A 23874-nucleotide genomic window follows, 5' to 3' on the forward strand; every position below is an offset into this window, starting at 1 on the left:
CTCAGGGCCCTGCTGGTCCCCAAGGAGCCCCTGGTCCTGCTGGTGAAGAAGGGAAAAGAGGTGCCCGTGGAGAGCCTGGTGGTGCTGGGCCCGCCGGTCCCCCTGGAGAAAGAGTAAGTGGGCCAGGAGTCCTTCCCCATGCTCGTTGGGGTGTGCCCTGGAGATGCAAGTTGAGTTCCTGTGGCTCTGGGTCTTTGCCAAGTCTGTGGACCTCATATTCCTTTTCTCCACCCACCTCCACACTCCTTATTTGTGTCTCTCACCCCTGGATGACACGAAGCAGTGGGAATTCCTTTCCAAAAGGTGGGGGCAGGCCCAAGAAGTTAATCTCTCAGAATCTTGCACCTGGAGCTTCCCAGGTGTCGTGAGTGGCAAAGAACCCGCCTGCCAACGCAGGAGACATAGTTCGACCCCTGGGTCAGGAAGATCCCCTGGAGGAGGGCATGGCAACCCACTCCAGTATTCTTGCCTGGAGAATCACCATGGACAGAGAAGCCTGGCAGGCTACAGTCCATAGGGTCGCAGAGTCAGACACGACTTAAGTGACTTAGTAGGCATGCATGCACATAGCTTCTGCTCTGCAGAGACTGTGGTTGGAGGGTTGGTGGCATGGACACCTGGATCCTGACTAGGCTCTCTGCAGCCACAGTTGGGTCAAGGGCCTCTCTAACTCATTGCCTCTCCCCTCCACTTCTTCCTAGGGCGCTCCTGGCAACCGTGGTTTCCCAGGTCAGGATGGTCTGGCAGGTCCCAAGGTGAGTGGGGAAACAAGGACTGGGGTCCACACATCACTGGTCAAGTGGCTTTCTGCTGACCCTCTGCCTCCTCTTGTGTAGGGAGCCCCTGGAGAACGAGGACCCAGTGGCCTTGCTGGTCCCAAAGGAGCCAACGGTGACCCTGGCCGTCCCGGAGAGCCTGGCCTTCCTGGAGCCCGGGTAGGTAGCAGAGATGCTTCTGTTTTCAGCTTCCGACTCTGAGAAGACTAACACCCTACTCCACCTGGTCCCTCCAACCCTGTGCTGACACCCATCCCCTTCTCTCTCCTAAACAAAGGGTCTCACTGGTCGCCCTGGTGATGCTGGTCCTCAAGGCAAAGTTGGTCCTTCCGTAAGTCTGTCCTCTGGGGTCATTGGGAGAGGTTGGGGGGTACTCTTGGGGAGACAGGTGGGAAAAGAGACAGGAGCTGGGTGGGGGCAACCTGGGAATTTTGAGAATTGGGGAGGGGAATGGATGGGATGATAGGTCCTGTGGCCAGGTGTGGCCTATGCAGTGGCTGCAAGTTCTAAAAATGCCACCCCTTGTACATTTGGGCCTTCCTTTAGGGAAGATAAAGCCTGATGTGTACTTTCAGGAACAAAACTTCTAAGCTAAGCAGTGCCTTGTCACTGATGAGTCCCGTGTGTGATGTGGGCTGCCGGTTGTGACCTTGGTCGATCCTACATGCTCTTTGTCTGGCCGGTGACCTGCCCTGAGCCTGCACTCAGTAGATGGACAAATGTGGTCTCGTGTCCATGTGCTGAGAATGGTGTCCTCTCTTTCAGGGAGCTCCTGGTGAAGATGGTCGCCCTGGACCCCCAGGTCCTCAGGGGGCTCGTGGGCAGCCTGGTGTCATGGGTTTCCCTGGCCCCAAAGGTGCCAATGTAAGTAAGGGCAGGTATGCCCTTCCATTTTCTTCCACATGGTGCTGCTGCCTCCCTGCCCCTGGGAAAAGGGCTGGTTCCCAAACAGACTTGACCCAAGGGCTGTAATGAGCGAGATCCATGGTGCTCTGGGTGGCTCGGACCTCCACTCCCCGAGGAGTGCCCGTGATCAGGGGAATCCCAGAGCTCTTTAGAGCCCTCAGAACATCTCAGCCATGACACTGATCCCCGGGTCAGTGCTATCAGCTCACACCTCTGAGCATAAGAGAGGTGCTGATCCTCGACTTTAGCCTTTGCTGTCCATCAGGCAGTGGCCCCACACCCCAGTCTCCCCAGCCGGCCATACCTCTACTCCCACCAAAGCCCTCCACCTCATGGCCCTGCCCTCTTTCTTCCAGGGTGAGCCTGGCAAAGCTGGTGAGAAAGGACTGCCTGGTGCTCCTGGTCTGAGAGTAAGTACCTCCCCACTGCCCACCCTGGGTGTTTGTTGGACACCTGTAGGGAGGGAGCATCCCTGTGGCATGCTCCTGGGACCCCTGGTTGGCAGCATGATGCCCATGGCTGAGCCCGTGCTGCTCTGGGCCCTGTAGGAGTCTCCACCAGGAGACGTTGGTGGCTGACAGCAGCCAGGGAGGTGGAGAAAGCTCCTATGCTGAGAAGGACTGAGGGAAGGGAGGGGGATGGGAAGGGAGAAGGGGAAATGGAGTTCAGGCAGAGGATTGGCTGGAAACTCTAGGCCACATAGTGCATCTGCCTGGGCCTGGGGTCTGCAGAACTGGAGAAGTGTATCATTATATCGCCCCTCTCTCTCCCCGCTAGGGTCTTCCTGGCAAAGATGGTGAGACAGGTGCTGCAGGCCCCCCTGGACCCGCTGTAAGTACCCACCCAGCCTCTCCGGGTAGCCTGTGGGCAGGGGCTTGGGGGGGGTGGGGGTGGTGGTGATGGAGCTGACAAATGTGGATCTGGGCTGATCCAGGACCCCTGACCCAGCCTGAGCAGAGGCAGTGTGGACCCCGCCCTGGTGGTCCGGGATGCGGGTCACTCACTGGTGGGAGAACAGTGGGCAGTGAGGGTGGTGTTGCCTGCCGTGGGTGGCCCCCTGGCCCCTCTAGCCCTGGATGTGGTGCCCAGGCTCTCCAGAAGCTGGCTCAGCTCACCATTGTCTTCCTCTGCAGGGACCAGCTGGTGAACGAGGCGAGCAGGGTGCTCCTGGGCCATCTGGGTTCCAGGTAGGTGACTGGACCGGCTTCCTGTTTATTCTCTCTCCAGGGCTGTGGGGTGGCAGCAGCGCCCCCTTGATGGGGGCCAGGGGATGGGTCTTTCCTGCACCCCAACTTTTGCCCTGTGCTGGCCTCCCCAGAGGGTGGGGCAGCAACCTCACTCCTTTCCTAACTAAGTCACCTTGGCTTCTAGGGACTTCCTGGCCCTCCCGGCCCCCCAGGTGAAGGTGGAAAACCAGGTGACCAGGTGAGTATGTGGCTCTGTGAACCTGCAGCCTGTTTAGGTGGGAAGGCTATTCTGATGCCCAGGAGGCAAGGGCAGGAGGAGGAACAAGGAGCCCAGTGAAGCAGGGAGGGTCTGGGACCCACAGCCCAGCTCTCCACAGTCTGAGCTCAGCAGTAGCAAGAGGGCTGCTTGGCCAAGGCTCCGGGACAGAAAAACCTTGCTCTCTCACATTCTTCTTTGATCTTCAGGGCGTTCCTGGTGAAGCTGGAGCTCCCGGCCTCGTGGGTCCCAGGGTGAGTGTCCCGTTGGCCATTCCCAAGTGGCCTCTCTGAGCGGTTCTGCCTGCCTGTCCCAGCAGAAGCGCAGCCCCGGGTCCTGGTGCCTCCCCCCCCCCCATCCACCCAATTCAGCTCCGCTCCTCCCTCCCTGCTTCTCCCTGGCTCTCCATTCTCTTCCGGCCTCTGCCTGACTGCTCCGTGGTGTCTCTGCTCCAGGGTGAACGAGGTTTCCCAGGAGAACGTGGCTCCCCCGGTTCCCAGGGCCTCCAGGGGCCCCGAGGCCTCCCTGGCACTCCTGGCACCGATGGTCCAAAAGTGAGTGAGGCGGGTGTGGTCCTCTGGGTGGAAGGCGAGGGGGCTTGGGGGATGAAGATGGAAGGAGGGAGGGATAGAGGGTGAGACCCAGAGGGGCCTGGGCAGAGGAAGAAGAGGAGGAAAGTGGGCTTGGGGGGGCCCAGAGAAGGAGCTGCCCACCACAGAGTCCTCTCCCCCACAGGGCGCAGCTGGCCCAGCTGGCCCCCCTGGGGCTCAGGGCCCTCCAGGTCTGCAGGGCATGCCCGGTGAGAGGGGAGCAGCTGGTATCGCTGGACCCAAGGGAGACAGGGTGAGTACCAGGCTGAGCAGGCCTCCCCCCACTCCCTTCCGCTCCCCACGGCACCCAGTCACCCTTTTGAGGAACGTAGAGGCCCCTCCATGGCTGTTTGACCTTTAGTGACATCATCCCCTGACATATCCCTCCCTCTCACTTCTCTTACTCCTCGTCACCCACCCTGAGACCACAGAAAACCCCTCTTGGCCAGGCTCTGAACCCCGTTCGGAACCCCATTCAAGGAGGACACTGAGCTGGCAAAGGGGGTCTTGGAGTGCCTCCCTGAGATGGCCCGTGTTCTGTATTCCACAGGGTGATGTTGGTGAGAAAGGGCCCGAGGGCGCCCCCGGGAAGGACGGTGGACGAGTAAGTGGATGCTGGTGGCAGGCTCCCCGGGGTTGGGATGGGGATGGATGCAGGGATCCCATGCACTCGGGACAGAGGGGCCGTGTGTGAGCGTGGTCCCTGGTCCTGTCTCAGTTGTGTGGGCTGGGCATCCGCAGGGACTTCCTTGTCAACACTGGGACCCCTGGGTAAGAGGGTGTTATGGGGGCCATGGAAGGACACACCAAGGTTCCCTGGGTGTGGGGACCCCAGGCTCCCTGCTGGGCACCGCGTCCCTGGCTGCCTCTCCCGGCCCTCACTCGGCCTTCTCTTCCCAGGGTCTGACTGGCCCCATTGGCCCCCCTGGCCCAGCCGGTGCCAACGGTGAGAAGGTGAGTCGTGGACCCTTTTCTTCACTCTGCCCCCATCAAATCGCCTTCTCACCTCCTGCCAAAGACTGCTCTCTCCTCCCCTCGATCAACAGCTGTCACCCTTCTCCTCTCCAACTGCTGTAAGGAGTGAGGGTGGAGGCCTTCTTAGCAGCAGAGTCCTGGCGGTGCGCGCCATTGAGAGAAGCAGAGGGGTGGGGCACAGGTGTCTTTCTCGAGGCCCTGAGGAGGATGCAGGTGTGGCTGAAGCAAGGAGAAAACAGGCTGCGGGTCGCTGGGGAGACCGGAGCCCCTGCCCGCCGTCAGGGCTGCTTCCTGGGTGCACTTTGCTCTGGAAGGGCCGCCTCTGAATCCACACCCTTCATCTCTGGCTTTTGTCCCCCCACACCTTAGGGAGAAGTTGGACCCCCTGGTCCTGCTGGAACTGCTGGTGCTCGAGGTGCCCCGGTGAGTATCTGCCCGGAGCCTGGCCCTGCAGGGGTGTGGCTCCCTCCCTGCAGCTTGGGTCTGGGGATGGGAGGAGAGATGAGAAAGGAAAGGGAGAAGGCACACACCTCCCTCCCATGATGTGATCACGGTGGAGGGCCTTCAGGTCCCCAGACCCTCTGGCCACAGGAGGCCTTCTGACCTGGTTCGGTTTGTTTAGGATGGAGCTCCCTGACCCCTTTTCTCTGGGGGTTACTGAGCAGTAGACTGGGGCAGGGTAGGCTCTGGGCTCCCAGGAGGGGAACTGAGCAGGCAGGCAGCTGAGCCTCTGCTCTCCGGGCCTCTTTCCTCACAGGGCGAACGTGGAGAGACTGGCCCCCCTGGGCCTGCTGGATTCGCCGGTCCCCCTGTGAGTATCTCTGTCCACCTTCCCTGCCACACCTTCTACTCTGGTCAGCTCCGCATCATTCCCCAGCCTGCGGGGGAGGGAGGGACAGGGCTTAAAGAGGGGAATGGCTCCTTTCCCTCCACACCGATGTGACAGTCCGACCTCAGAGCAGGCGCTCAGACCCAGGGTGGACACACACTCACGCAGAGTCTCTGGTCCTTTGGGAGGAGTTGTTGCCCCCCACTCAGTGGCTTCCTTCTTCCCTGGCCAGGGTGCTGACGGCCAGCCTGGTGCCAAAGGTGAACAAGGAGAGGCTGGCCAGAAAGGTGATGCGGGTGCCCCCGGTCCTCAGGGCCCCTCTGGAGCTCCTGGGCCTCAGGTGGGTAAAACTGAGCTCCCCTGGGAGCTGACCCCACAGGACAGGGAGGCTGGGTGCAGGGCGAGGGGCCTGAGCAGGCCAAAGGTGGCTGGGAGGCCTGGCTGCTGCAGCCACGGTGGAGGGCAGAGGCTGCAGGAGGGAGGAGTTTGTACTCAGGGATGGAAGGTTCAAGGAGCTACGCTACACTGGCTTTCCTTGTCATGGGTGTGGGTGCGTGGTGGGGGCTGGGGGAGGGAACGCAGATGTATACATACAGCTCAGGATGGAGCAGCCAGTCTCCTGGGAGACCCTGGTTGAGCCTAATGGGTTTCTCCTCCCAAGATCTCCTAGAACATGAGTCTTCTATTGATCAGGGTAGCAGGCCCGCCTGTGATAGCTTCTCCAGGCTGGGATGTTCATGCTGACAAAGCTGCATCTTTGTGGTCCCAGCTCTCAGGAGTCTGTGGTCAGGACGACTGGGCCTCACTGTCTCCCTCCTTCCTCCTTAGGGTCCTACTGGTGTGACTGGTCCTAAAGGAGCCCGAGGTGCTCAAGGGCCCCCGGTAAGTCGGGCCCCCGTCCCCACTGTCGCTGGGCCCGGTGGAGGGCACTGGGGTTGGGGGGGCAGTGGCAGCTTCTCTCACACCCACCCAAGGCCTCACAGGGAAGGCTTGGCCCCAAAGGCTGCACCCCACCTCCTTCCTTCTCACCCACTTTTGCCCCCACCCATCCCACAGCCAGGTGGGAGAGAGGATGCCCCTAAAGTCTGAATGCCCCAGTCCAATCCTCCCCTGCAGAGGCAAGAAGCTGCCGCAGTGAGAGACAGTGGCCACACCCCGGGGTCCCTTTCTGCCGTTCTAACTCCCCTGGCTGCTGTACAGCCCCTTGCCCCTTTCCACCCCAGCCTGTGAGACCACCCCCCCACCTTTGATTCTGGGGCCTCCTGAGGGTCCAAGGTGCTGAGTCTCCCCTCTCCTCACATAGGGAGCCACCGGATTCCCCGGAGCTGCTGGCCGCGTTGGACCCCCAGGCTCCAATGTGAGTGCCGCCCCAGCTGGACTCTACCTTACCCCTAGCAGGAGGCACAGGCAGGGGTCACAGAGTCTGGCCCAACCCCATGCACATCTTGTGCCCAGGCCCACACCTGGGAGGAGCAGTTAACTGACCGTGGGGCCCTTTCGCTGGCCATGGGGCTTCTGGCTCCGCTTCACCGTGGACACGCATTTCTTGAACACACTGTGCTTTATGAGAAAGTCTGCATCTTGCCCTTAGGGAACTTACAGTGGAGGGAGGAGAGATGATAAGTCATCGGGCTCACCAACACTGTCAAGTGCAGGGGGGTAGGCACAGAGGCTCCGGGCTGAGGGGATCGAGGCTAGAGCAGTTCCTTGAGGACTGGTGGTGGGAGTGAGGCCATAGGGAAGGAAGCAGGAGAGTCAGAACAGGGAGAGTGTGCAGCGGCTGGAGAAACCAGGCTGGCTGTCCAGAGCTCATGTGGAGCGAAGATGGAAGAGGTAGACCAAGGGGGTCAAGCTGCCCTTACTGTGGAGGAAGCCCCCAGAGGGTCATGGCAGCCTGGAGGGATGGAGAAGGGTAAGAAGAATTCTCACTTCCTGTGTTCTGCTTCTCCTAGGGCAACCCTGGACCCCCCGGTCCTCCTGGTCCTTCTGGAAAAGATGGTCCTAAAGGTGCTCGAGGAGACAGTGGCCCCCCTGGCCGAGCTGGTGACCCTGGCCTCCAGGGTCCTGCTGGACCCCCTGGCGAGAAGGGAGAGCCTGGAGATGATGGTCCTTCTGTAAGTCCCACCCCAGGGTCAAGGTCCCTGGGAAAGGGGTGCAAAGGGCATGGGCTCCCAGAGCCTGGAGTTGGGGGGAGCAGGGCTGTGGGGCTGCCAGGAGGGCATGGGGGGTGCTGCAGAAAGTGCCCTGCAGGGCAGGAGGAATGCTGACCCTGACCCCCGCAGTGGGCAGCTGGCCGCAGCACAGATGGGAGGCGGCTGCATGTCACTTCTCAAGTTCTCACCTCCTTCCTCTCCTCCCTCAGGGTCCCGACGGTCCTCCAGGTCCTCAGGGTCTGGCTGGTCAGAGGGGCATTGTTGGTCTGCCTGGACAGCGTGGTGAGCGAGGATTCCCCGGTCTCCCCGGCCCCTCGGTAAGTGGGGATGCCCCTTCCTCCAGGCGAGCCGGCCCAGCCTGGCTCAGGTGGATGGTCTTCACTGGGTGTTCTTGGTGGCCCGGCCACCTGCTCTGCACCCTTGGAACAAACTCATCGTCAGCTGTCTTCCTGGAAGGGCTGAGAGGGGCCTCGGAGCGCACACTCACCCACCTTGTTGCTGTCCGCAGGGTGAGCCTGGCAAGCAGGGAGCCCCTGGAGCATCTGGAGACCGAGGTCCCCCTGGTCCCGTGGGTCCTCCTGGCCTGACTGGTCCTGCTGGTGAGCCTGGACGTGAGGTGAGCAGTGGGTCCCACTGTGGGGACAGAGGAGCCCTGGAGGTGGGGGGCGGTGACAGGGCGGGCCAAGCCCAAGTGCCCAGATGCAGTGGGAAGGTCATGACGGGAGAGAGAAGGCTAGGGAGACTAAGAGCTGGGTGCACGGGAGGGCAGCAGGAGGAAGCTAGGTGGGAAAGCTTTGGCTGGGCGGAGGGGAATGAACCTGGACTTCTGATGGAGGATGGGGATGGTGGGCAGCTCTGATGGTGTCTCCTCCCCTTTGCACAGGGAAGTCCCGGTGCTGACGGCCCCCCTGGCAGAGATGGCGCGGCTGGAGTCAAGGTGAGTGTCTCTTCAGGTGGGGTGGGAAGGACACTTCGTCGGCCTGGCAGGGTCGGGGTCAGAGCCACGTCCCTCCTTGCCTCCTCTGGAAATTCCTCTCTGAACCTGGGACCTCTCTCCTGATAGGGTGACCGTGGAGAGACTGGCGCCGCGGGTGCCCCTGGAGCCCCCGGGCCCCCTGGATCTCCTGGCCCCGCTGGCCCAGTTGGCAAGCAGGGAGACCGAGGAGAAGCTGTGAGTATCTTGAGTCAGTAAAACCCATGGTGCAGGAGGGTGGCCAGGTGGGCAGGGAGCTCCTCCACCTCCCACCCTCCCCTGCCCTGCCCCAGGCCTCCGGGGACAACCCTGGGTCTGGGTTGTGGAGCAGCTGCCTCGGTGCCCAGCCCGTGGGCAGACGCAGAAGTGGGCCATCTCTGCCTCGGCTGCTGACGTTTCCCCTACTCTCCCCACAGGGTGCACAAGGCCCCATGGGACCCGCAGGACCTGCTGGAGCCCGGGGAATGCCAGTGAGTATCTGAGTGCCCTATGCTGGGTCCTGACGGGCAGGCTGTGGGGGGCGGAGGGGGGCCACGCTGCAGGGACCTGGGGCTCCTTGGCTCAGGTGAAGCCTGCAGAGGGCTCTTTCTCTGGGCTGAGCTGACCCAACCTGTGTCTGTGTGTCTCGTTCCCAGGGCCCTCAAGGCCCCCGAGGTGACAAAGGAGAAACTGGAGAGGCTGGCGAGAGGGGACTGAAGGGACACCGTGGCTTCACCGGTCTGCAGGGTCTGCCCGGCCCCCCTGTGAGTGCTGTTGTCTGTGCTTGGCTCCCCAGGGCCTCCCGCTCCGCAGGGACCACTTGAATTTCCCAGGCTGCTGAAGTGACTTGGGATGATCCTAAGAAATGTCCAGGCCTGGACCTACCTCCGGGTCAGAGGGAGGAGCACGTGGAAGTGGCGTGGGCCTGGGGGAGCAGATACATGTCCAGCCAGCTCCCGATGTATATACCCATTCAAGAAGGCCTCCCAGCCTGGGGCCCGTCTGTGCTGACCTCTGACCTTGGCCTCTTCCTTCCACACAGGGTCCTTCTGGAGACCAGGGTGCTTCCGGTCCTGCAGGTCCTTCTGGCCCCAGAGTGAGTGAGAGGGAGTGAGCCCTCCCTCAGGGTGGAGCTGGGGCGCTGGGCAGTTGTCTGAGGAGGAGGGGAGTGTGGCTGCTTCCAGGGAAGCCTTGGCCTCAGGGAGCCTCACTGGGCAGCAGAGGTGGGACCAGCTTGGTGAGAATGTGGCCAGAGAAGAACCTGAGACCCCAGGATGAACATACGAGCGGCTTTCGGCTGTCAGATAGCACCCCCTGGGAACAAGGGCTTACAGAGAGGATTGTAGGAGGGTAGGAAAGCTGTGAGGCCACCCTGCTGGTTCTCGGTGACACACGGGCCAGCGTGGGGTTCCGTTACTGAGAAGTGAGGAAAATCGGGAACAGAGTGGCTAGTGCTTGCAGGGCCCCCTCCCCAACCCCAGCTTGTCCCCAACCTTCCCTTTGTTGATGCTCTTTCCTTACTGCCTACCTCTCTCCTGGTCTGCAGGGTCCTCCTGGCCCCGTCGGTCCCTCTGGCAAAGATGGTGCTAATGGAATCCCTGGCCCCATTGGACCTCCTGGGCCCCGTGGACGTTCTGGCGAGACTGGCCCTGCTGTGAGTGTGCAGACCCCGGCCTGCTGCGTGGGGCCCTCCCAGCACTGGAAGGCTGGAGCTCTCTGATGCTAAGGGCTTCTTTCGGGGTGTCCACCTACAGCTAATGTGACAGCACCCTTTATCCTGGAAGCCCCCTGGAGGTTCAGAGGGTCCACGGGAAACAGAAGAGAGGGACTAATGAAAGAATGAGGAGCATTCTGTAGTTTTCTTGGTCCTCTCCCATTGCACGTACACACACATCCCCAACTCATGGGACTGGGAAAAAGACATTCTATTGATAGTACATTCTAGAAGGCGGGGATGGACACAGGAAGGGCGGCGTCCCTGTCATTCCTGGCTAATTTCTCTGTTTCCTGCTGCAGGGTCCTCCTGGAAACCCTGGACCCCCTGGCCCTCCTGGCCCCCCCGGCCCTGGCATCGACATGTCCGCCTTTGCTGGCCTCGGCCAGAGAGAGAAGGGCCCCGACCCCCTGCAGTACATGCGGGCCGACGAGGCAGCTGGCAACCTGAGACAGCATGATGCCGAGGTGGACGCCACACTCAAGTCCCTCAACAACCAGATCGAGAGCCTCCGCAGCCCTGAGGGGTCCCGCAAGAACCCAGCTCGCACTTGCCGAGACCTGAAACTCTGCCACCCTGAGTGGAAGAGCGGTGAGGACCCCCACCACAGACAGCAGGCAGTCAGCCCCCTGGACCCAGCCCCACTCAGAACAGAGTCAGACCTGGAAGGGTCTAGCATGGGTGTCCCCCTGCACCCCACATCTCACGGCAGAGAAACTGCAGCCTTGGCCCTGTCCTGCCGTGGCCACACGGCAGAAGTGACGTCAGGGTCAAGTTGCATCCACAGGCTGGCCCTGAGCCTGCCCTTCTGCTCGCACCCCTGTTTAGCCCTGGACGTTCCCCTCGCCCGTTCCCTCCTTCTCCCCTCCCTTTGGCTGCATGTGGCCCTCACACCCTGCTCCTCTCCCCCTGGGTGTCCCCGTAGGCCTGTCTGTCACTCCAGGCAGGCCTGGCCCTCTCGGGAGCATGTGTCTGTGCCTAGCTGAGCCCCAATGGGCTGTTGCCTCCCCGCTGCAGGAGACTACTGGATCGACCCCAACCAGGGCTGCACCCTGGATGCCATGAAGGTTTTCTGCAACATGGAAACTGGCGAGACCTGCGTCTACCCCAACCCGGCCAGCGTTCCCAAGAAGAACTGGTGGAGCAGCAAGAGCAAGGACAAGAAACACATCTGGTTTGGAGAAACCATCAACGGTGGCTTCCATGTGAGTCCCCCACTTGCTCTAGGCCATGGACGGTGCCTCAAAACCTCCCTCTGCTTTCTTCTGGGGAGTTTTCAGCACCTTGCTCACATTCCCACCAGTTCTGGGTGAGAGATGGGGCTTAAGAGGAAGGAAAGAGGAGAGAGAGGATTTTCCCCCCCATTTAGAGGTGGAGGAAGAGGTCCTCGGAGGCCTTCTCCACTTTCTGGAAGCAAAAGTGTCTTCCCGGGGACCCCTCCCCCTTCAGCTCCTCCTCACCCCGGTCAGCTGGCAGCCCCCATCCCCGGGCCTCATGCCACTGCTCTCCATCCTCACAGTTCAGCTACGGAGATGACAACCTGGCTCCCAACACCGCCAACGTCCAGATGACCTTCCTGCGCCTGCTGTCCACCGAGGGCTCCCAGAACATCACCTACCACTGCAAGAACAGCATTGCCTACCTGGACGAAGCTGCTGGCAACCTCAAGAAGGCTCTGCTCATCCAGGGCTCCAATGACGTGGAGATCCGGGCTGAGGGCAACAGCAGGTTCACATACACCGTTCTGATGGATGGCTGCACGGTGAGTCAGGCGGCCTGGGCCGCCAAAGAGAGAGAGCTTCCCGGGGCCCAGGGGTCAGGCTGGAGCAGCCTGAGGGCTGGTCCACAGCAGGCATCGTGGTCCTAAAGGGGCACACATGTAAGGCGCTGTGTAGGCACGACACACCAGCGACAGCTGGGGAAGAGGAGCTTGTCGGTTCTGTCTCCTCCCCTCCCTCAGCTCAGTGTATCCAGTGACTTGTAGGAACAGTCATGCAATGTGTGAGGGCCTCTGCCCTTGCAGTTGGGGTGCTCACTGTAGGGGATGGGGAGGAGAAGGGCGGGGGCCGGGGGAGGCTCTGCTGCTGAGAACTAGAGTCTGGAGTTGAGGTGGAGGTCAATCCATAAGAGAAATAGAGCCCCCCAGAGTGTTCTGCACTTGGTGTTCTGTGATGCTCGGTTTTCCCAATCACAGGGCATCCACTGACTCTCCTCTTGTTCCCCCCTAGAAACACACCGGTAAGTGGGGCAAGACTATGATCGAGTACCGGTCACAGAAGACCTCACGTCTCCCCATCATTGACATTGCACCCATGGACATAGGAGGGCCCGAGCAGGAATTCGGTGTGGACATAGGGCCTGTCTGCTTCTTGTAAAAACCCGAACCCAGGACCAACACAATCCATTGCAAACCCAAAGGACCCAAGTACTTTCCAATCCCAGTCACTCTAGGACTCTGCACTGAATGGCTGACCTGACCTGATGCCCATTCATCCCACCCTCTCACAGTTCGGACTTTGCTCCCCTCTCTAAGAGACCTGAACTGGGCAGACTGCAAAATAAAATCTCGGTGTTCTATTTATTTATTGTCTTCCTGTAAGACCTTTGGGTCAAGGCAGAGACAGGAAACTAACTGGTGTGAGTCAAACGCCCCCTGAGTGACTGCCCCCCAGCCCAGGCAAGAGGCCCCCTGCAGGTGCCGGGCGCAGGAACTGTGTGTGTCCTACACAATGGTGCTATTCTGTGTCAAACACCTCTGTATTTTTTAAAATGTCAATTGATATTAAAAACAAAAAGATTATTGGAAAGTACATACTGGCTTGTGCTTTGTGCTTTATTTATTTTCCACGAGTCCTGGATTCTGTGGGCAGGACAAAACAGCTGTCCTCAGGCCTTCTCTTGACTGAAGCCACACTGCCTGGTTTAGCCCCCTCACACAAATTTGCCTTTTTTCGTAACCCCTGGCACTGAGTGGAGCCCAGGGGTGAACGAGAAACAGAGACCCAAGGTTTGGGAAGGGAGGCGCGAGGCGGAGGTGGAGGGGCTTGTTCTTGAGCATAAAACCCGGGCATACCTCCAGGGCGGATTAGTGCAAGAGGAGAGATACGCTCTGAGCTCGAATGGGGAATGGGGGGGGCAGGCTGCATCCTGCTACTGGGGAGAGATCAGAGATGCTCCATAGGAGGAGGTGGGGAGGGGAGTGCACGATGTAGGGAGGGGAGTGAATCCACAGAGGCCCATAAGTGCACATAATCAGACAATCTTGCTGACCTACTTATCTGTCTTTCCCTAAGACTTTAGTTCAAGGAAAAGTGTTAGGGCTAAACACTCACTCCTTATTCCTTTTTCCTGGCCCCTATTCCTCACTTCCTGGGCTGGCACTTGAAGCTTCCACAGATGTCTTCTCAACTGTGGGCTTATGAATGGACAGCCTTCCACTTCTTGCTTTTCAAAGACTTGTGTATGTGGGGCAAAAAATAAGGAAGTGGACACCTTTTCCACTAGAGGGGGCTGGTGGATGACAAACTAAAAGGGTACAATGCAAACATAATTAGAAGAGCTCTCTCATAATTTAAACAACACTTCTAAATACCAAAAGAGCTAATGGGGGCAGTGTGGAGAGGTACACAGGTGCTTATGAAAACTTCCTCAGACCACAGGTGGAGCTGATAGTTGAGTTTGGTTCTAACCTGTCAGCCACACTCAAAGCCCATCCTGCCCCTTGGCTCACTTCACTGGCCATGGTGGAATCAGAGCTACTTACTCTACAATGGCTCAGTAGATCCCAACCATCAGCTCAGACCCTGGTAAGAGGGGTCCCATGTGCACCAGGATATCAAGTTGATCCCTCGCAGCCCACCCATTTCCCGGGGACCCAGTTAAAACCTAGAAATAATAGCAGCTGCTGCATAGGTAACTGATGAATGGACCAGAAGGTGGAGCTCAAGGGAAGAGAAGCAGCAGGACAGAAAGCCCTGCATCTGCGGTCAGATCAAAACCACCCTTGGCGGCAGTGCTGCAATGCAGTATTACTGCCCCCTTGTCTTAAACTGGGCCAGAGGCTTGGACTGATTCCCATGATCCCTAATGCACCCAGGAAAGGCAGAAGGTCTCTCCAGGCACAATAACCTCTCAAATAACATTTTGACCCCAGCAGGACTGGGTGGACAAACCTGACTGACTAGCTGTAGTCCTCAGTCAGGTTATTGTCCCTTTCTGGAGCTTCCTCATCTCTATGAAAGTGTCCAGCCTCAAAGGGTTTTAGTTTTTGGCACTGCGTGGAACCCAGGAGTCTGACTCCAGTGAAGACTTACTCAAGATCCTGGGTACATCATAGACCAACTTCTAAAATAGTTTCCTCTTCTAAACAAGAGAAGAAACATAGAATGAAACTTGAGGTGGTGAAGAATCTTACTTTAAAAGGCAAAGAATAAGGGTTATTTTTGCCCAGAGGAATATTTAGGACCCCTAGATTCATGCAGAACTTTTACAAACGGACTGATTCTTTCAATAATTTGTTTCACATCTGGGGCTAGAAACCCTAGCAGGACAGTTGACCTAGAGGTCTCAGGGATCCTGCTTTGGAGTAACTAGTGTTGCAGAACAGATAGTGGGGGTATACTGTAGCCTATAAGGGACCTGGTATTGTTGGCATATAATTGTGCATAGTGTTCTTGTGGTTTGGGACCTCATCAAACCTATAAGCTTTTGCACAGCAAAAGAAACCATAAACAAAACAAAAAGACAACTTATGGACTGAGAGAAAATATTTGCAAACAATGAAACTGACAAGGGCTTAAGTTCCAAAATACACAAACAGCTCATACACTTAAATAACAACAAAAACCAACCCAACTGGAAAAATAGGCAGAAGAACTAAATAGACATTTCTCCAAAGAAGACATACAGGTGGCCAATAGACACATGAAAAGATACTCAACATCATTATTAGAGAAATACAAACCAAAACTACAAAGAGGTACCACCTCACACTGGTCACAATGGCCATCATTAACAAGTCTACAAATAATAAATGTGGAAGAGGGTGTGGAGAAAAAGGAACCCTCCTACACTATTGGTGGGAATGTAAATTGGTACAGCCACTATGGAAGACATTATGAAAGTTCTTCAAAAAAACTGGAAATAGAGTAGCTGTATGATCCAGCATCCCACTCCTGAGTAAATGGCCAAAACTGTAACTCCAAAAGATACACACACAAAAGATAGCTCACAGCAGCTCTATTTACAGCAGTCAAGACATGGAAACAACCTAAATGTCCATCAACAGATCAATGGATAAAGAAGGTGTGCTATGTGTATGTCTGTGTGTGTGTATATATCTCACATGGAATATATGGTAATATTACTCAGCCATAAAAAAGAATAAAACAATGCCATGTGCAGCAACACAGATGGACCCAGAAATTAAATGAAGAAAGTCAGAAAGACAAATACCATATATCACTTAAATGTGGAGTCTAAAGTACAACACAAATGAACATACTTATGAAACAGAAAAAAAAGATTCACAGACATAGAGAATAGACTTGTGGCTGACAAGAGGGAGGGAAGGAGGGGAGGGAACAATTGGGAGTTTGGAATTAAGGTGCAAACAATTATATATAGGATGGATAAACAATAAGTTTCTATGGCATAGCACAGGGAACTAAAGTCAATATCCTGTGATAAAGCATAATGGGAAAGAATATGAAAAAAATATATATATATATATGCATAACTGAATCACTTTGTTGCACAGCAGAAATTAACACAAATTGTAAATCAACTATACTTTAATAAAATTTTAAAAAGAAACACATTCCTTGCAAATCTCAATCTAGTACTAACACAAAGGTAATGGCAATGGCACCTGAGCCAACCACTTCCTCTATTTTGGCATTGCCGAGAGCAAATTCTATATGCATTTGTTCAAGTATTAACAGAGAGCATCCCACAGTGCAGGATGGGATACTGAGGATATAAACAGATATGAGAGTTTATATCATCATTAGATCAGACTTATTTATGTTTAAAAATATAACTGCTCTCATTTGAACATTATATCTGCATTTAAAGATAATGTTGAGGTGCAAGAAATGCTATTGAGGCACACGGTCACAAAAAGTTACTCAAAACTGAAGTACCAATAGGAGTAGCTTTTTGAGAATCACACGAAAAATATGCTGGAGGCTGTTTGGAAAATGGAAAAAGAAAAAAATGAAGCAATTGAACATCTTCAAGTATTTAGGGCATGTTCTCAAAACTGGTGTACATGTGCCTCCATACAAGTCATGTTTCATCATTTACACAGAGAACAGTCATCATCATCATGTACACAGAGACCGTTAAAGGATTCAGGTTAACAGGGAAACTCAGCTTTTGGGTTACACTATCATGGTCAGAGGGCTTCCCTGGTGGCTCAGAAGGTAAAAGCATCTGCCTACAGTGCGGGAGACCCGGGTTCGATCCCTGGGTTGGGAAGATCCCCTGGAGAAGGAAATGGCAACACGCTCCAGTACTCTTGCCTGGAAAATCCCACGGATGGAGAAGCCTGATAGGCTACAGTCCATGGGGTCGCAAAGAGTTGGACATGACCGAGCGGCTTCACTTTCATCATGGTCAGAATCAGCCAAACAGCTAGGAAATTTAGCCTCATCTAAAGACTTAGAGTGCAAAAATCATTAATACTGAAAATCAAGCTATGGGAATGGGGGCAAAAAAACAGACCCCCAGCCACCACCTACTGTTGTTAGGGATTTCCTGAGTACGTGAAGGAGCTGGAGCCTATCTTAGCGGAGTTCTGAAACCGACTACTCAAGCTTCCCCCAGATGCTCTGCCCTCCTGGGGCTGGAGCCTGCTCTGCAGTGGCTGAGACGGTGGAAAAGTTCAAGAAACCCGCAACTTCACACCAGGTCCTCTTAATCAGCAAGTTATTCCTCCTCAGACGGTAAAGAATCTGCCTGCAGTGCAGGCAGACCCAGGTTTGATCCCTGGCTTGGGAAGATCCTCTGGAGAAGGAAATGGCAACCCACTCCAGTATTCTTGCCTGGAGAATCCCATGGACAGAGGAGCCTGGTGGGCTATGGTCCATGGGATCGCAAAGAGATGGACACGACTGAGCGACTGCCACTACTACTACTATTCCTCCTCAGAGAAGCAGCTTCTCACCTCTCAGGCACCATGGCGCTACCTCTTCCAACCTCCAGGGGGCATTAAAACAGCACTAGGACAGCCAGACACCACCAGAGGCAGACGGACAAGAGCGAGGCTTCCCTGGCAGAAGGCTGCTTTCGGTGACAGGAGCTCACAGCCAGAGGGCTTCTCTTCCCTTCCCATCCTGTGCTGATCCACTTCACAGGCAACTGTTCTACGGTCCCCCAGAGGTGCCTACTTGAGACATGCAGGAAATCAGAGGTGACACAGATGAATCAAAAGCAGGGTTTATTTTTTTTACCAAACTCCCCAATCCATGTTCCAGCCAATTGCTGAAGGGTAAATTACACCCCACATAGACTCTTAGTAAAAACAATTTTAACTTTCTACAGAAAAAAAAAAGTTTTTTTTAAAAATAAAGTTCCTAGGCATTTGGAAACAGATGAAAAACGTTCACATGTTGAATAGTCTGTGCTTTCTTCTTCAATGTATTCAAATGCTCCCTCCCTGCTGCCTCTTCTGTGAGGAGGCCCTTTCTGCAGCTGCACTGACAGTCCTAGTTCCATATCATTGTATCGTCTGATAACCTAGAACCGTAGTATGATTTCAATTTATAACACCAACCCCCCCTCCCAAACAGCTGAAAAGATCTCAATTAAACTCTTCAAACCTTCTTTGAGTGCCTACTATTGGCTTGGCATAGGCTAGGTGCTAGGCAGTGATCCTGCTGGTTCTGAGAAAGGTCAATGGTGCTACAAGGAGGACTTTTACTCCCAAGTGGCTGGGGATTGAGAGAATCAATTTCTCCTCTGGTTCTACCACTTGGGGCAGGTACAGGGCTCAGGTCCCGGGAAGAGAAGCTGTGTCTCTTCTGACAGGTGCTGCCATGGAAGAACCGAGAGCAGTTTCTAAACAGCTGTGGAATTTATTCCACAATCCACATAGTGATGTGTCTCCAAGGAGCTCTGGGTCACATGGCCAATGTAGGAAATCTTCACCGAAGTTCTAGGGAAAAGAAAACTGAGAAGAATTAATTCTGTTTCTGAGATAAATTAAGTAAGAGAGATTGCCCAAATAAATTCTTGCAAGCTCAGGCGATAACACACAGGTCTCAGATGCATGTCTTCATGGTTACACAACCAGGAAGTCAGAGGATCTTTTCATATCCCCAGAGACACTGTGCCCTGAGATGACCTTCTAAATAAGTAGTTCTCAGCTGGGGACATTTTTACCCCACAGGGAACTTCTGGCAGTGTCTAGACATTTGGGGTTGTTACAGCTGAGCGGGGGAGGAGGTAAGCCTCTAGCAGGTAAGGGCCAGGGATGCTGTAAAACATCCTACAATGCACGGAACAGCCCCTCACAACAAAGAACTGTCTGGCCCAAAATGTCAACAGTAACAAGGCTAAAAAACCCTGCTCTAAACCCTCATATTTCAAATGTCCGCAGCAGACCCTTGTCACTTGCAAATTTAATTGTCATGATCCTAAAAATAACCCTACAGGTCCATGACATGTGGTAATTTGTGTGGTTAGAGAGTAAGTCTGGCTGGATGCCCTGAGCTTACGCCTTGAGAAAGCTTTTCTCCTCTTTACTAGTCCCATGAGAATTCTAAAGCACTCACACAACTTGACCCCATTTCATGGAAAAATTCTTTATCTAATTGCTTCCTATGAGTCTGGTGACTGGTGACAGGGACTTGGACACCGCATCTAAAGGACAGCAAGGCTCTGCCGTGGCTGCACCTACAGTGCATCCAGCATAACCTCTTTGCCTTGTGGGTCCCACAGGCTCTCTCGAGCAAAGCTGGCCAGCTCACGTGGCCTGAGAGTCCAGGCCCTGGGCACAACGAAATGAGCAACATACCGAATGAAGACCACTATGCTGTGCACTCCACTATAGGGTAACGTGCAGAAGAAGCTGTCAAACAACAAACAGAGAAATGGTCAGTTTAGGTGTTTTTTGTTTTTTTTTTTAAAAAAGGAGAATCAGCAGGAATGCTGAGTTACACTGTCAAACTGAGGAGGAGTCAGCCCCACCTGGGTGCTTCCCCAGCACACCTGCCCTCCTGGCCTAAGCACTGTCCCAGCTCACTGGTTCCGAGTCCCCACAGTGTCCTTCCATCCTCCCACATCACTATCTTCTTGGTTTTTTTTTTTTCAATGCCCATCACAAAATTCTGGAGTTTGGAAACATTTCTAGTGGTCTAATGTTCTCTTTTCAGAAATCTGAGCACTTGCTGCTAAGTCGCTTCAGTCGTGTCCAACTCTGTGCGACCCCATAGACGGGAGCCCACCAGGCTCCCCCGTTCCTAGGATTCTCCAGGCAAGAATACTGGAGTGGGTTTCTGAGCACTTGAGTCACATATCAAATAACACATCCTCCAAAAAAATCGCAAGATAGCAAACCCACAGGCTAAAAGGCTGGAACTTTAGGCAGGACCAGCTCCCCTTAATTGAGCTCAACTCTGAACCCCTTTCATCCCATAAAATGCACACACATAGAGAACACTGTCCTTACTACACATAGGAATATGGTCCTCCCATCTCGGCCTTCGCGGTAAAATTCACCTGAAAACAAGTCACCAGAGTCAGTCTGTGGCCAGGCAAGCTTGACACAGAAGAGTTCTATTACTAGCAACCAAAGAACCTGAGAGCATTCTTCTATCACATATAAAATATTTCCCCCAGATTGTCACTAATCCTAAGACCATGAGCCTCTAACAAAACTTCCCACCTCTTCCCTTTTGAGAGGTCAATGGGCCCCAGATTATCATAAGGCCTCTTCTTGATTGTTGGTGAACTGTTTTCTCCTACAAATTCTTGTTTCTGTAACACTTAATTCTTAGCTGACTTTTTCCCTAATTTTTCATAATTACAGAGCTTGTCAGATCTTCCTCATCAACTAGTTCCTACAAGTAGAAATGAGGAGAGGGAGAGGAGAGGGATGAGGCAACAGCATTTCACAGCCCAGCAGGGCCAGGCTCCTAAAAGCAGGCATACCAGGTGCTCGCTCCGAGGTGGAATGAGGGAGATGTTAGTTGTCATGTACGACCCAACCACGGTGTTCATGTACTGAACCTCACTGGACAGGCTGGTTACTGCCACAGAGTAGAAGTTGGAGTTTCTAATTTTCAGGGTGGCCTGCGTCAGTGCAAGTGAGGAAACACGTTAAGTGTTCTGGGTATAAGACTTGCAGGTGCACAACCCAGGAAGGGTGGCCCTAATCTTACCGTGATGGCGAGGATGACAAGGGACCTCTGCTCATTAAATGTGACTTTCACCACTTTGATGCCATCATCATCCACGAGGACTGAATGTGGAAACAGGAAGAAAACCACCAAACCAGATGCCAGGAGGCAGAGCAGGATAGACAGGAGGACATATTGCTTACTGCAAATGACAAAGCACACAACCAACCCAGGGAGTCAGATATGAAGGTCCAAGGAGTTGAGATAAAATGCAAAACCAGGAACGAGGAGGGGCGGGACAAGAAAGTGCACAAGGCCAGGAATCACAAACCAGCAAGAAGGGGTAGAGCGGGAGAAGCCTTTCAAAGCCCTCTGAATGCTGTCTGCAATCTGGGAAAAGAAGCTGATGAGAGGAGCTGTGTGGACACAAACATCTCTTCCCCTGCCAGACACCCTCTTCTCCAATTCCTTCCAATTCAGCTCCTGCACTCGAGCCTCGGCCCTCAGAATGTTTCTAGCTCCAAGTTTCCTTTCTCAGATTGCGATCAGGGCAGAGACATCTTGCTTGAGCAAAAAGTATTAAAGGAAGTGGGGAATTTTACAAGAACAGATAACATTTTCAAAAAGTGAACTGGCATTCATACACAGAAAAAAAGAGACTAGGGACTGCTGTAGGCATTAACATGTGAGACTCAGATGACTCACGTTCTCTGAGGACGCAACCGCTGATCGCTGTGAGGGATCAAAGCCACCAACTCATTAACTTGCTCTAGAAAAGAAACAATTGACAATTTTGGTTAAATAAATCCCACGTGTGACAGTACTTTCCTTCACATACACAGTAGCCTGCCACAACATATATTTGTCCGGGATTATTTGTTTCTAAGATACCAGTTTCACATGTTGGGTCTCACGAACAAGCAACAAATAAATCTGTAGAGAGTGCTACAAATTACAAAACATCCATCAGTGCTGCCAGAGCGGTGACATGGAAGCTGAGAAATCTAGGATCTCGGGACTTCCCTGATGGTTCAGTGACTGAGACTGGGTGCTCCCAATGCACGGGGCCCAGGTTCTATCCCTGGTCAGGGAACGAGATTCCACATGCCACAATTAAAGATGCTGCATGCCGCAACTGAGACCCAGCGCAACCAAATAAATAAATATTAAGAAGAAGAAGCAATCTCGGATCTTGTTCTGGCTTTACTGCATGGCCTTGAGCTGAGGCATGGTTAGAAACTGCTGCCTAGCCTTGGGTAAGTCATTACCTCTCTAGGCCATTGTGTCCTCATCTATAATATGAAGGTTTTGGATATCTATAATATGAAGGTTTTGGATTGAATGATTTCTAAGGTTTTTACTAGCTTTAAATCTCTGTGACTCTCCATCTAAGCTGCTAAGACTTTTTGAGAGCCAACTCAGTGATAGATAATTCTCTACCCAATCCAGGCTCCAGTCCTAGGCATGTTTTTCTCCCCCGACTTGATTTTTTTTTCAGACCTTAGGTTGTTAAAGATTCACTATCTGCTTCCTTGAATAGAAGCTTCCAAGATGGTGTCTGCTCCTCCTCCCCCACAAAGCCATGCCAGGCCCTGAGTGCCAGCAATGAAGAAATGTACCTGTCATCAAACTGCAGAATGTAGAGTAAACCACGTGTTCCAAACCAAGAAAACAAGAAACAGAAGAGTGAAAGTGAACAAAAGTAAGGCTTTCAAATATCAGGAAACGCAGAGAAGCTGTGGAACCTGCCCAAGTTTATCAATCCAGCTGAGCTGGCTCCTGCTCAGGGCATGGTCTATGACCGTGGTACTGCTGCAAGGAAAAAAGTTCAGTCTGGGAGAAAGGAGAAGTCTTGTGGGTACTCTGGGATTCTCCTTGAGGAATCACCTTTTACCATGATCACCAAAGATTCTCACCTGGAATGTAGCCTGTCCCCTGACACGTGAGACAGGTAATGCTATCTCGCCCGGTGAACTCCACATAGGGGAACTGAGCAATGGCCTCCTGCTGCTCCCGTTCAGCCAGAGAATCCTCAGTGTCATCTGCTTTCCTTCGCTTGCTGAAAGGCTGGTGAGCATAGGTGGAATGAGGGGACCCCATGGCCAGGATGTGCGCCTTGTGTCATGTCCTAGGATGCAAAGAGGCAAGTGAGTGCGTGTTACTGGCTGTGCATCTCTATGAGAAAAGTGTAACACAAAAATGACCAAATTCCCCTCCCGAGTGTGATCCTGAACACCTGCACAATTTCTACCAGGCCCCTCCTTTTCTACCACGGCTCCCTAACCCACCACCGACTCTCGACACACAGCCTGGGGGAACAGGGGCCGCATTTGCCTATCTGCCCAGCTCCTCATCGCCCCGGGAATCGGGGCACCCCAGCTCCCACGAGGTCCAGGCTCACCCCTCCTGTCTGCTACTTGCAAACTCTGTGTCTTCCTGGAAAAAAATACCTTCCCGGATAAACAACAAGCCCCAAATTAATAACAGGCCTCAGAGAGTCCCCACTGTCTTCCGCCCCCAGCTCCAGGAGGCGGGCTCAGTTCACGCCCCTTGTCAAAAAGCGCGCTCCGAGCCCACCAGAGTCGCCCAGGCGGGAGCGAACATCGAAGACCCCAGACCTGCAGGACACGAACTCCCGGCAGCTCCTCTCCGGGCCGGACCCCCCTGCCACCCGCCGGACGCTGCGGGTTTACCTGCCTCTCGGGTGTTTAGAGCTGCACGCTCTCGGTGCGCATGCACTAGGTGCGCAAGCCAGCTCGGGGACGCCGGCGTGAGCGCGCGCGTGCGCTCTTCGACGCCCAGCTGGCGGCGCCGATAGAGGGCAGCAGAGAGAGGCGAGCGGGGCGGGGTGGGGAGCAGCGCCGCTCGGGGCTTGAAGCTGGTGGACCAGTGGAGATGCTCCGCGGTCCCCCAGAAACACCGGGAAAGATGCCAGTGAAAGTTCCAGATGAAGAGGGAGGCGGAAAGCGCTGGCAGCCAAAACCATTCTCAGCTAGTCTTTGAGCACAGGAGTTGTGTAGACGCTGAGGGTAGAAACATGCATCACAGAACCTGCCCTCAACCTGTTTCAGGGCGTCCTCAGCCCTAGAGACAGACAGACAGACACACACACACACACACACACACACACACCATGCACATGAGGGGTTAGAGGACACTTTTTAAAGGGCGAGTTTCTCTGTAGAGACTGCCT

At 54.5% G+C, this 23874-nt stretch overlaps 2 protein-coding genes across 9 annotated transcripts in view; one reads left to right on the forward strand and one right to left on the reverse strand.

Annotated features, from left to right (window-relative positions):
• Nucleotides 1-12919, forward strand: part of COL2A1 (collagen type II alpha 1 chain) — a 30354-nt gene extending 17435 nt beyond the window's left edge. For all 3 annotated transcript variants that reach the window (XM_081589108.1, XM_081589106.1, XM_081589107.1), the window contains 32 exons: nucleotides 6-113; nucleotides 702-755; nucleotides 837-935; nucleotides 1054-1107; nucleotides 1542-1640; nucleotides 2039-2092; nucleotides 2460-2513; nucleotides 2816-2869; nucleotides 3054-3107; nucleotides 3335-3379; nucleotides 3581-3679; nucleotides 3861-3968; nucleotides 4266-4319; nucleotides 4616-4669; nucleotides 5060-5113; nucleotides 5448-5501; nucleotides 5752-5859; nucleotides 6348-6401; nucleotides 6823-6876; nucleotides 7472-7633; nucleotides 7882-7989; nucleotides 8181-8288; nucleotides 8556-8609; nucleotides 8736-8843; nucleotides 9062-9115; nucleotides 9281-9388; nucleotides 9667-9720; nucleotides 10171-10278; nucleotides 10641-10929; nucleotides 11356-11543; nucleotides 11858-12100; nucleotides 12567-12919. In XM_081589108.1, the coding sequence (XP_081445234.1) occupies nucleotides 6-113; nucleotides 702-755; nucleotides 837-935; nucleotides 1054-1107; nucleotides 1542-1640; nucleotides 2039-2092; nucleotides 2460-2513; nucleotides 2816-2869; nucleotides 3054-3107; nucleotides 3335-3379; nucleotides 3581-3679; nucleotides 3861-3968; nucleotides 4266-4319; nucleotides 4616-4669; nucleotides 5060-5113; nucleotides 5448-5501; nucleotides 5752-5859; nucleotides 6348-6401; nucleotides 6823-6876; nucleotides 7472-7633; nucleotides 7882-7989; nucleotides 8181-8288; nucleotides 8556-8609; nucleotides 8736-8843; nucleotides 9062-9115; nucleotides 9281-9388; nucleotides 9667-9720; nucleotides 10171-10278; nucleotides 10641-10929; nucleotides 11356-11543; nucleotides 11858-12100; nucleotides 12567-12713 (3045 nt within the window). In that variant the 3' untranslated portion in view covers nucleotides 12714-12919. The remainder of the gene's footprint in view (nucleotides 1-5; nucleotides 114-701; nucleotides 756-836; nucleotides 936-1053; nucleotides 1108-1541; nucleotides 1641-2038; nucleotides 2093-2459; nucleotides 2514-2815; nucleotides 2870-3053; nucleotides 3108-3334; nucleotides 3380-3580; nucleotides 3680-3860; nucleotides 3969-4265; nucleotides 4320-4615; nucleotides 4670-5059; nucleotides 5114-5447; nucleotides 5502-5751; nucleotides 5860-6347; nucleotides 6402-6822; nucleotides 6877-7471; nucleotides 7634-7881; nucleotides 7990-8180; nucleotides 8289-8555; nucleotides 8610-8735; nucleotides 8844-9061; nucleotides 9116-9280; nucleotides 9389-9666; nucleotides 9721-10170; nucleotides 10279-10640; nucleotides 10930-11355; nucleotides 11544-11857; nucleotides 12101-12566) is intronic.
• Nucleotides 12920-17762: 4843 nt separating this feature from the next.
• On the reverse strand, nucleotides 17763-23407 carry TMEM106C (transmembrane protein 106C). 6 transcript variants are annotated; one of them, XM_081589111.1, is made up of 8 exons: nucleotides 23379-23407; nucleotides 22598-22809; nucleotides 21387-21450; nucleotides 20724-20883; nucleotides 20494-20634; nucleotides 20012-20061; nucleotides 19358-19411; nucleotides 17763-18496 (listed from the first exon to the last, which is right to left on the reverse strand). In XM_081589111.1, the coding sequence occupies exons 2-8, from the start codon at nucleotides 22779-22781 to the stop codon at nucleotides 18400-18402; spliced, it is 750 nt and encodes a 249-aa protein (XP_081445237.1). In that variant the 5' UTR covers nucleotides 22782-22809; nucleotides 23379-23407; the 3' UTR covers nucleotides 17763-18399. The 6 variants fall into 6 exon arrangements, with proteins under 6 accessions (XP_081445237.1, XP_081445236.1, XP_081445235.1 ...); XM_081589110.1 differs by having other exon boundaries at nucleotides 23375-23407; XM_081589109.1 differs by having other exon boundaries at nucleotides 23300-23407.
• Between the last annotated feature and the right edge of the window lie 467 nt (nucleotides 23408-23874).

The sequence above is a fragment of the Giraffa tippelskirchi genome, chromosome 4 (genome assembly GCF_054371585.1).
Source record: "Giraffa tippelskirchi isolate mGirTip1 chromosome 4, T2T-mGirTip1v1.2.pri, whole genome shotgun sequence".
In the NCBI taxonomy this organism is placed as follows: domain Eukaryota; kingdom Metazoa; phylum Chordata; class Mammalia; order Artiodactyla; family Giraffidae; genus Giraffa; species Giraffa tippelskirchi.